The sequence below is a fragment of the Volvox carteri genome, assembly GCF_000143455.1.
Source record: "Volvox carteri f. nagariensis unplaced genomic scaffold VOLCAscaffold_3, whole genome shotgun sequence".
Classification (NCBI taxonomy): domain Eukaryota; kingdom Viridiplantae; phylum Chlorophyta; class Chlorophyceae; order Chlamydomonadales; family Volvocaceae; genus Volvox; species Volvox carteri.
The window spans coordinates 1,465,403-1,476,255 of record NW_003307546.1 but is presented as its reverse complement, the minus strand read 5'-3'; the positions used below and the strand labels follow the sequence as shown (position 1 = coordinate 1,476,255).

At 60.8% G+C, this 10,853-nt stretch overlaps 2 protein-coding genes across 2 annotated transcripts in view; one reads left to right on the top strand and one right to left on the bottom strand.

Annotated features, from left to right (window-relative positions):
• Positions 1-1,960, bottom strand: part of VOLCADRAFT_55917 (uncharacterized protein) — a gene marked incomplete at both ends in the record, with an annotated part of 8,222 nt that extends 6,262 nt beyond the window's left edge. The window contains 4 exons of the mRNA XM_002946373.1: positions 148-310; positions 462-598; positions 998-1,139; positions 1,716-1,960. Of these exons, the coding sequence (XP_002946419.1) occupies positions 148-310; positions 462-598; positions 998-1,139; positions 1,716-1,960 (687 nt within the window). The remainder of the gene's footprint in view (positions 1-147; positions 311-461; positions 599-997; positions 1,140-1,715) is intronic.
• A 795-nt stretch (positions 1,961-2,755) lies between these two features.
• VOLCADRAFT_86685 (uncharacterized protein) lies at positions 2,756-10,060 on the top strand (the record flags this gene model as incomplete). Its single annotated transcript, XM_002946541.1, has 9 exons — positions 2,756-2,848; positions 2,923-3,345; positions 4,055-4,198; positions 4,989-5,195; positions 5,389-5,503; positions 5,600-5,739; positions 6,045-8,519; positions 8,893-9,544; positions 9,750-10,060. 9 exons carry the CDS (start codon positions 2,756-2,758, stop codon positions 10,058-10,060), a joined length of 4,560 nt encoding a protein of 1,519 aa, XP_002946587.1.
• Between the last annotated feature and the right edge of the window lie 793 nt (positions 10,061-10,853).

Here is a 10,853-nt window from a genome sequence, read left to right as displayed (position 1 = left end):
GGGTCACACCACACCACACCACACCACACCATACCACACCACACCAGTCAAGCGTGTCTAGCTCCTCCCCCCACCTTCCCCCTACCCCCCCTACCACCTCCCAAATCTCTCTCTCTACCTCTCTCGGCCCCCCCCCCACACACGCACCTTCCCCAGCGCCACCGACGCCGCAGTGCCCCCCAGCGAGTACACCAGCAGGGCCGCGAACAGGGGCGGATAGATGGAGAACAGGATGCCGGAGAAGGACACCAGGTCGATTCCCGCATTGAGCAGTGTCAGGGACAAGCCCATGGCGGTGTCCGTGAAGGTCCTGTGGGGGGGAGTAAGGGGGGGTAAGGGGGGGCAGGTGGGGACCCGGAGGGGGGGAGGAGGGGGAGGGCGATGGAATGTGAACAGTACGCCCCAATCCTCCACAGCCACCCCCCTCACCCCGGCCCCTCCCCCCCCCAGTCCCCACTCACGCCACGTCGGAGGATATGCGCTGGTCGGGGTTGTCCACCTCCCCGCTCTGCTGCAGTCCGTAGAAGGTGCGGTCGGCCAGGTAGTCGGTCAGCAGCCGCTCCGTCATCCACTGCCGCCACTCCAGAGCCAGCTTGCTCTGCAGGAGAGACAAGGGGGAGTGAGTGGGGGGAGTGAGTGGGGGGGGAGTCGGTCGGCGATTTGGTTGGTTAAGGGAGATAGGGGTGAAACAAGAGCGCACGCCTCCTTGTGTGCGACAGTGTGATTCACGGCTACATATTCCGACCTGACCCCAAGCGCGGAGCGGACCTCAAGGCCCCTAGGGAGAAGGCAACTTCTGAGCGAGAGAGGGCGGCCCGCGCGGAGAGGAAACAAACAAGCTCCGGGGCTGAATACACAACAAACATACAGGGCATGTTCGCTCCTCCTACGTCCCAAAACCCGCTCCCCGTCCTCCCCCGCTCCCCCCTCCCCTCCCCTCCCTCCTCCCCCTCCCCTCCCTCGCTCCCCCCCTCCCCCTCCCGCCCCGACCCCCCACCTGGTAGTAGCTCTTGAACACGAACACGGGTATCCCCAGAGCGAAGCCCCCCAGGTACTTGACCAGCTGGTACTTGAACTGCACCTCGTCCTTCTCGGACAGCGCGGTGAAGAAGTCTCGACCCAGGAAGTTGAACACCACACTGCAGTGGTGGGGGGCCCCCGGAGGAAGGGAGCGGAGGGGAGGAGGGGAGTCATGCGTGTAAGTGTGTGTGTGTGTCATCCTCGCCACTGACTACTTGCAGCTACGTTTCTTATAGCACACACACGCACATACATACATACACACACGCTTCCATGTCCCTACGTATCGCCACATAAACACATAACACCCCCCCCACACACACACACACCACACCAGTCCAGCGGCAGCTCGTGGACATCCCTGTGCTCCGCCTCCCCCTTCCCCGCACCGCTCCACCTGGCCCTAACAAACAGGCTCCACCTCCCGACCCCACGCTTCCCCAGCCTCAGTAGCTGTCACCGCCTGCCGCGTCAAGTCGACACACCGCACACGGGGTCCCCTTCCATGGCAGGACTGCGGACTGCCGCCACGTCAGCACCGCTTCCACACCCTTCCCCTCGGGGCCCTTCGCTGATGTGGCTCTCTGAGCCCAGGTAGCGCTTCGCGCTTCGGTTAGTCGGTGATCTCGTGATCTCCCTTCCTCCAAGTCTGTCTCTTCCTCTCTCTGTCCCTCCCGAGCCGGCCCGACATCTACCTTACAGCTGTAGTTGCAAGCGTAAGGCCCACGACGCCGGCAAGTTTCCAGCGCGCGGAGCTCTCCGACTGCCAGTAGGGCAGACCCAACTGCAGATGCAAGAATATGCGAGTACGGGGCCGACGGTTTTGGTTTATGGGGACGATCAGAAATCCAGGTTTTGGTCCCGGGTTGAACCGTTGATAGGATGTGCGATCTTGGAAAATCGCTGGCGGTGAGTGGCTAAGCGTTTGGGGGCCACACATGCGGAAATCGCGAGCGACCTGCCTTAACCAAGCGGTCTAGAATGACGCGCAAGTCTGTGCTGGGTCCGTCTTCTCGCTTGGGAGTTACTGCCAAGGTTGCATCGCTCCTTTGTGGCTGCGCGACTCGCGGCAGGCCACGCCAGGCAGTCGGCAGCCGGCGAAACGCTGGTGGCCATGAGCGTCGGCCGCAAAATTGTGGTCGAATTAATTGTAGCATAGGCACCAAGTTGTTGGGGTGGAAAGAGCAAGCAGGCTTGCGTCACTGTGATATTATTATCGGTTTGCGTTAGGGGTTCCCACGCATGATGGAAATGGGATAGGCAGCTACGTACAGCTGACTACTAATGATATGGTAAGCCAACTTAATACTCGATGTCAAGCCGGTTGCTATTTCCTGGGTTTGCAACATGCGTACGTATAACTCGCGGTTCATTTTGACCTCCCGTCCATATTGGCAAAGTTGTAGAAATTCTTTCCATAAGCTGTAGGTATATATATACATTTAGTCACGTCATCTTATGCTTTCTAGTATGCAGTATTATAACTCCTAATACGTTTGTGTTGCACCCAAGGCTTATACCTGGGAAAACTTTGTCCTTTTTGCAATTGTTTAAAGACCTGTAAAGCATATCACATTCCTGCGTATGGATCTGAAAGGTTTAAACTTGTTCCAAGCATGCTGAAGCAACACCTGTGTTGGTCAGGCCTCCTGTCCCGGCAGCGATAATCCAAACGAGTCTTAGCTTGGTGTTGGGCCGTACAGTGAAGGTCCTGTTGTCGTCAGCTTAGCGTTGAATGGATTCGGCCGGGACCAGTAGCTATGGGCGGGCGGCCGAAGCACTCAGCAGGACTTTTTCAAATAATCCTGAGATTTTCAACGTGTCCTTGGTGAGAGGGTGTCTCGTTGGGCCGACTTCGAGTACCGCCTGTGCGTAACCAACGTCCTGCTGCCGTTGCTGCAGCGGAGTATGCCAAGCTTGCAGCCTCGCTCACCTCCTGTGTATTCGCCGGATACAAGAGTTTTTGACACACCAGAGCAGAGCAGTCACTTGCCCACTCGAGATGAGGGTCTGTTCACGCTGCACCGCGGAACCACGCGCCCCGAGCCGGAGCATGCGTTTCATGAACAGATGGACCAGTATTCTCGGGAGCAGCTTGCCAAAGAGTGGGATGCCCTTTTCCTCGGTGACGGGTCCGATGACGTCCACAACGGCGCAGATGTTTACCGGCAGCTCCGGAAGGACCTGAGGACCCTTTCATGCTCGTTAAAGCAAAGCTTTGAACTTCTCCTGGAGAGTCGCCGCTACTCGTTGCCTGGGACGGGCCCCAGCAGCGGAGTACAACAGGTGCAGGCTTGCATATCAGAGCTCAAGAGCGTGGCCAAGGTGTGTATACGCACAGATCATTATTCTCAGAGCCCCCCGATGATCCCGGCCCTGTCTCACGGCCTCCCATGGGAATCTTGGGCCTCCCGACCTGAAGCGCTCGCTCTCGACTCTTTCTCCCCACCGCGTCCTTCAGATACTCCCACTTCATCAAACTGCATGGTACATATACACGCCTCCGCTCACCTTCTTCGCCCATAAAGGGGTGAATTGCTTCGACCACCAACGGGGTTGTCTCTGCGTATGCCAGCCTTTGGGCTTGGCCATCTCTGGGCCATTATCGGTCCGCCTCGTCATTGACAGAATCTGTGTGTCGAAACTTCGGGGTTTTGAGATGACCCTCCCGGACTTGCCGTTCAGCCTTAGGGTGTTTACGCCGCATGTGGCTGCGCGTGTCTCGCACACTTCTCCCCGTATGCTATATCGATGCGTCCGGCTTTCCGTCTTCGACTCGTCGGGGGCGTTACATTCGTTACTTGCATGTTTCCACCCATCATGTTTTTACTGTGCACCCTTATTGTTTCAGACTTCCCTTACACCATCCCCTATGGGCGCGCGGCCTACATGAAGCGCCGCTTTGTCGGTTTAGGGGTCGAGTGTGGCACATCCGAAGACCGCCATCGGTGCTGTCCCTTGCTTTGGTCCTGTCCAACTGTTTCTGCCCTCAATTCCCCGCTTTCCCCCTTTCTTCCCACAACTCACAACCCAGGAGATGGCCAGCGCCACCCGCATGGCTAATGACAATTACAACCTACAGGTCGAGCTGACGCTGCAGAAGCACGCCAGTCAGCACCTGTTATCGCAGCTGCATGAGGCGCAGCTGGCGAGAATGGCCATGGAGGAAGAGCTTAATGTGAGTGGGCAGCGAGGGGGAGAAGGGGGATTATGTGTGGGGAAATCGTTGCGATATGGGGTGGGGAGGGGAAGTAATGTGCACGAATGCAAGTGCTCGCGGACTATGGACGGCCTCATGGACTGGCGGTGTGTACGGGAAATGGTCCAGGGCGGGAGGAAAGGGCCCAGGGGCATTGGCGAACATTGATTTATGAAGACGCCATATCAGCGAACGGGGAGGGTTGCTTTGAAAGCCGTAACTTGGATCGGGTGAGGGGATGAAGGACGAGACGGCCAAAGATTGGGGGACGAAGCGAGGTGACGGAGTGGAGTTGTTCCGAAGGGAAGCTGCGGGTACCAGAAGGAAAGCGGGCGGGAGGGGCCCTGCGGTGTGGTGGGGTCGCTACCTCGGAAAGTGAAAAGGAGAGGCGTTGTATGTCTGGGGCACGGGACCCTGTGGGGGCGGAGACTGAGGTCTGCGAAGGCAGGGGAATGTATGCGACCAGGCGGGGGGGGGGCCGGTCACGAAACACTGCAACGAGGGAAAAGGGCGGCGGCGCTGCCCTCTTGCTGGCCGTTGACCTGCCCGGAATCTGCGCACTACACATCTTCCAAATCCCCATTCTGCAATCCCTTAACTTCAACTTTGGGCGCGCCATCCGCTATCCTTACATCAGGGATGTAGCCCTGATCTACAGTGCACCCCCTTCTATCCTCTAACCCTCCACGCCCCTCAACACGAAATGCGCTCACTCCCTTGCCGCTGCTCCTGTTTCCGGTCCTCCTCTCCGGTCTACCGCTACCCACAGGTCCTTCGGAATAAGGCCCAGCAGGCAGCAGCCACTGAGGCCACCGTCGTGCACCTGAGGCAGCTGAACGACGCGCTCCAGGCGGAGTCCCAGCAGGCCAGTGGGGAGCTGCAGGAGCTGCGCAGGCGGCTGCGAGAGCAGGAGGAGAAGCTGGAGGCAACCACCTTGCAGGCGGAGCATTTGGCCGAGCGGCTGAGGGAAATTGAGGTGCGTGGGTGGGTTGGAAGAGTTGGCGTGGTTCTTACCCTGGCTTCAGCTCTTCTGAACTCGCAAATATTGAAATCCAGCTGACCCTACCTGTCCGCTCTCTGTCGTCATGCATGTGCACTGGGCTTGCTACTCTATTAGGCAGGGTGGGTAAGTCCCTCACCCTTACCTCGCTGCCATCTCTGTCCCGCAGCTTTTCGAGGATTTGGGCGGCAGCCACGTCCTTTTCCGGGACCTCTGCGGCTCCTCGGATGGGGGCGCCTCGGAGAGCGGCGGTGTTGGTGCTGGTACTGGTGCCGGTGCTGCCGGTGGGGTAGGGCTGGGGTCTGCAACGGCAGGCCCCACCGGCAGCCTGTTGCCTCATCACCACTACCACCATCACCACCACCAACAACACGGAGCAGATCACGGTAGCTGCGGCCGGTCTATGGCGGCAGCAGCAGCTGCTACGGCTGCTGGCAATGGAGGGCCAACAGGGGAGAGCTGCTCTGTGGACGGTTCATATCATGGCCCTGGGGGCCGCAGCCAGGAACATGCGCGAGATGTGAGTCGATTAAGGACGGGGTCAGTGTTGGGGGACGTGGTTACGTGGGATGAATTGAACCTTATGCGACGGTGGAGGGGGACGGGAGGGCGGAGGCTTTGTAGAGATTGGTAATAAAGAAAAAAAGATTGATAGAAATTATTATCAAGGAAAATTTGTTTCGGGCTGCCATGCTGCAAGGTCTAGTCCGTGTCGTGTTCTAGTCGCTTGGAACTCTTAGCGTTCACTGGTCAGTCGTAATATTTTGACTCATGCGCGTGTTTCATGCCTTCTGATTCTGTACTTGTACTATATTTGCCATGCAGTTGCCTCCGGAGCTGCGGCGCGTTCTGGGCAAGCTGCTCCGCCGTCGTGACTCGGACGCCGCCAAGCTCCGGGAGGAGAACACACACCTGGCGGAGGAGGTGGCCAGGCTGCGGGAGCTGCTGGCGGCTGCCATGGCCTCAGCGGCCGCGGCAGCTGTGCCGCCGCCTGCGCCGGAAGGTCGTCGACCAGCAGCTCCCAGTACTGCCTCGGGCCCGACGCGCCCCTCCTCTGCCTCGACACAGGGACAACAACAACCAATGCAGTCGCAACAAGAGCCCCGTCCGGCGACCCCCTGGCGGAGCAGCTCCGATTCTTGGCACACGGATGACGACTTTGACTGGGCCACACGGCCTGTAACGCGCCTGGCGGACCTGCATCCACACACGCCTCCTTGCCCGCAGAACGGAGGCGAGAGCCCCCAGCAGCAGGCCCAGCGGCAGCAGCACCTCCCTCACGGTCCGCGCCAAGCACAACATCGGCCGTCGCGTCCACACAGCCGCCAGCAGCACCAGAAACCCGTATGCCAGAGCCGAGAGGCTGCTGCTGAGCAGCATGACCCGCAGCAGGAGGCGGCTTCGGTGGAACTCGAGGCGGCGAAGGAGGCCATTGCGCGCCTCACGGCGGAGCTGGCGGAGGCGCAAGAGCGGTTAAGGGTGCAGCAGGTGGAGGTAGTGACCGCCGCCGAGGCGGCAGCCGCGGCCCTGCAGCAGTGCCAGGAGGAGGTCCGCACAGCGGAGGCGCAGGTTGCACAGGGCGCAGCAGCGCTGGCGGAGGTGGAGCAGGCCGGACTTCAACTACGCGGGAAGCTGCAAGCAGCCCAGGCGGCTCTAGTGGAAACGGAGACCTCCCGCACGAAGATGCGCACGGCAATGGAGGCGGCGCGGAAGGGACGAGGGGAAGCGCAGGCAGTGGTGGCGGCACAGGATAAGTTCCTATGCGTGTTGCTGATTGTGCTACAGCAGGCGGTCGCGGGGAGAGACACTCTGACGGTAGAGCTGCTGGAGGCTCGGCATCTGGCGGAGGCCAAGGCGGCGGTCGACGCTACCAACGCGCACGCCGCCAGCTCCGATGCAGCTCGCCTGGTTTCGGAGAATGACCGAATGGCAGCGGAGTTGGCGGAGGCGGGCCAAAACATCGCCTCCCTGGAGTCACAGCTGGCTGCCATGACCACCGCTAACGCAGAGCTGCAGGGGCGTCTCGGTGACATGGAGCAACGGGAGCGGAAGGCGCGTGAGGGCCTGACCAAAGACCTGGAGACTGCGCGGCAACGTATCGCGCGTCTGCAGTCGGATTTGCGCGAGTACCGCTCGGAGGCTCAGGTGGCGCGCGGCGAAGCGACGGCGGCGTCGCGCGACGTCAAGGCGGCCAATAGCGAGAAACTCAAAGCGCAACGGGAGATGGAGGACGCCGTGGAACGGTTGCGGCAGGTGGAGTCGGAGCGCGACACGCTGGCGGCGGCGCTGGCAGCCGCTGTCGTGTTGCCTGACGCAGAGGCACAGGCAGAGACCAACGCCACTGCGCGCGGGACCGTGGGCGAGCAGGAGCCAGCAACGGCAGCTGACGTAGAGGAGGAAATGCTTTCGGAGCTCGAGGCAGGGCGTCGTGAGCTGGCGGCGGCAGGGCAGCTGCTCTCGCAGGAGGGGGGGGTTTCAGAGCAGGAAGCCGAGAGGCTAGGGGCCCAGCTGAAAGCACTTCATTCGGAGCTGGAGGCTGTGAAGACGGAGCTGGCGGAGGCGGAGGCGCGATTGGCGCAGTCGGAGTCCAAGGCTGCGGCGGCCCAGGAGCACCATGTATCAGAGACGTTGCGGCTGCAGAGCTCCTTGGCGGAAGCGCAACAGCGGGTGACGGAGTTGGAAGAGCAGCTAGCAATATTGCAGCGAGCTGCAGAGAAGGATGTCGCCGCTGCTGCCACTGTTGGGGCGACGAGCACAGAGGCGCGCTTGCAGGACCTGTCGAAAGCCGAGGCGCGGCTGCGGCAGCTTGAAGAGCAACTGCAGGCAGCGGAGGCGGCGCAGCGGCTTGCAGAAAAGCGGTACGATGAAGAGCTCAACGAGCTGCGGGCGCAGCTGGTGGGGTCGGCGGCGGCAGTCGCGACAGCGAAGCCGTTTCACGGCTGTAGTACCAGCAGCAGCGATGCGGGTACCAGCGGGGGAGCCTCACCGGAGCGCTTGAAGGAGGCGGCGGCAGCAGGGGCAATCGCGCTTCAGAGCCCTGCTGACGGGTCTCCTCAGGAGCCAGCCATGGCCGAGGACGACGATGATGACGACGAGCTGGAGGACCTGCTGATGCTGCGGGCGCGGTGTCGGGTGCTGCGGGGTGAGCTGGCGTCGGCTCGGTCCCGGTTAGCGGCCCTGATAAAGGTGTCGGAGGCGGCGGCGCAGAGCCGGCTGGCGGAGGCTGTGGCGGAGGCGCAGGCCGCTGCAGCGGCCGGGCGGGTTAAAAGCGACGAGGAGTTTTGGGCGCACAATGAAGAGGTGAGAATGCCGGGGGACATGCGGCAAGAAACCTGCTGGCAGCTGCGCTTGAAGGATGACCCCCGTACATGGGGGTTTGTTGGGGGGTTGCAGATTGCAGTCAGGAACCTTCAGCTTTGCAGTTCCCCGCCGCCGTCCTCTCGTGCGCCTGGCAAAGAGCAGCGAGAACCCCCAACAGCAAGCGCCTCCCGGACAGAAAACAAGTATGTCTAGTATATTCGATTGGCCCCTGGTTGCAAGATCCCAGGCTACTGAACGTTGATGATCCTCATAGCAATCCCCATCCTTGCCCATCCTTGCTCGATCTTCCTGAAACCGCACGCCCATTCTAGCCCGTCATACCTATTCGGCCTCCTGCCCGTGCAATGGACAGGTGCACTCGCTCCACGCACTCGTGACCGCGCTACGCGCCACCTGCCTCTATGCCGGGGCCGCCGGGGCGCACGCCAGCTACGGCGACACACGCGCGGACGGTGCCGGGAGCGTCGTTGCGGCAAGTACCAGTCAGCTGGCTTCCTCCCGGCGACGCCAACTCTTGCTGCAGTACCGGGATCGATGCGGACAACTGGCGGAGCTGCTGTCAGAGGCGGAGGCGTTGACACGGCTGCCGACTCCGCCACCGTCCACGCAATATCAACAACAGTACCAGCACCAGCTGTTGCAAGTCGACGGGCTGGACATGCGCTCAGCGGGCCGGGGGCAATCCAGCTCGTCCTCCCACCGCGGCAGCGACGACGGGCACCACCTCCAAGCTCAAGACAGGCGCACAGGTTACAGGCAATGCGGAAATGGCAGTGGAATTGCTGCTATCGCCGGCGGAGGCGCCGGCACCACGGGATCTTCCCTGCCGGAGGCGCCGGCGCGGGCGGCGTCTAGAGCTCCAGCGGGGGTAACAGGAGTAGAGGCCTGGGAAGATTCGTCTCCGCCGCTGCTTCGGTTGGGGCTGCTCAGCTCAGAAGGCTTCGCCGTGGGAAGCGGCGGCCGCGTCTTGGTAGAAGCTGATGCTGCGCAGTACGGGATGTACGGTAAGTTCGCCGTGTGTCACGCAATAATGTTGCTTTGTCCTGTGCCGTGTTAAAGCGCAGTCATCTGATGATCACAGTCCATGTGTTAAAACGAATCCCGCTCTTAATGCGCCACGTCTCCCTCCCTCCCTTCACTCCACCCTGCACCGCGAGCCCCGCTTGTAAGGGAAACATTCCCGCCTTTGTCCTTTGCAACTGCGCGCAGAGCCGGATCCCATTGTTGTCTTCAAAACCACCGAAGCTGACAGCACCGGCGGTACCACCCGGCGTTCCTATCTAAGCAATGGCACAGGGCAGGGCCAAGGGCATGATTATGGCACCAGCGCCATCACGGACACGGTAATCCCTCCACCACCTCCGGCTCCAATGCCCAGTAGCAGTTTCACTTCAGATACGGGCAGCAGCCTGGCGGATGATGACCTGACTAGTCTCAGTCATCTGTACGAGATCCCGCCCATGGCCTCGCCACCCAAGTTTGACCTAAGCGACTTGGATTTCGGGAACCTGGCCCTGTGAAAGGATGCGACGTGAATGCGTTTTGGGCGACGCGATGTGTTATGGAAGGCCAACGATAGCCGAGGCTGCCGTTCCTTGATTACGAAAAGGCACGGACGATGCCGGTTGTATGGGGTGTGTCATGCATGTCGTGTGGCTCGATGTTTGGTGCAATGGCGTGCGGTGTGATGGCATCCGGGATGGGTGCCGGCGCGCTTCGTTGGTCGCAGTTTGGTGTGGGCTTTGATTGGAACGGCTGCTCGGCCGCGCCTGCTTTAATCCCGTAGTGGCGCAGAGTGCAACGGACAATAGCAGTTTAACAGCAGCTTGAAGGGAGCAAGGACTTGTCGAGTATTTGAGGTGTTCACTGTAAAGGGGTTTTAGGTGGGGAGCTAGGTGGGAAGGATGGTGGTGACGATGACTTTGGTGTAGTCGGTGTAGTGCCTCCGGGCCTCGTAGCCCGAGGACCGGATAGCGGAGCGACCGCAAGCGGGTCAAAGAGGGCGCCGATCAGCTGGAAGGGGGAGGGGCTGAGCTGAGAGTGATTGGCGGTATTACAGGGATTCCAAAGTGGTCCTTGGGATGCTATGGCGCTGCCGAGCCGGCTAAAGGTGCGTTTAGCGACGGCACGAAGAATGGACTGCCGTTCCGAAATTTTGGCTGACCAAGGTTTCGGGTGAAGGGAGGTGAAACCAAACGGTGACGCGGGCGATTACGCCTTTGGGGCGATATCAGTTTTCGGACACGGAGAAGCCGCCAGGATGTCGGGTCAAGAGGGAGGAGCGTATGTAGAGCGCTCTTTTGTCTCGGCGAT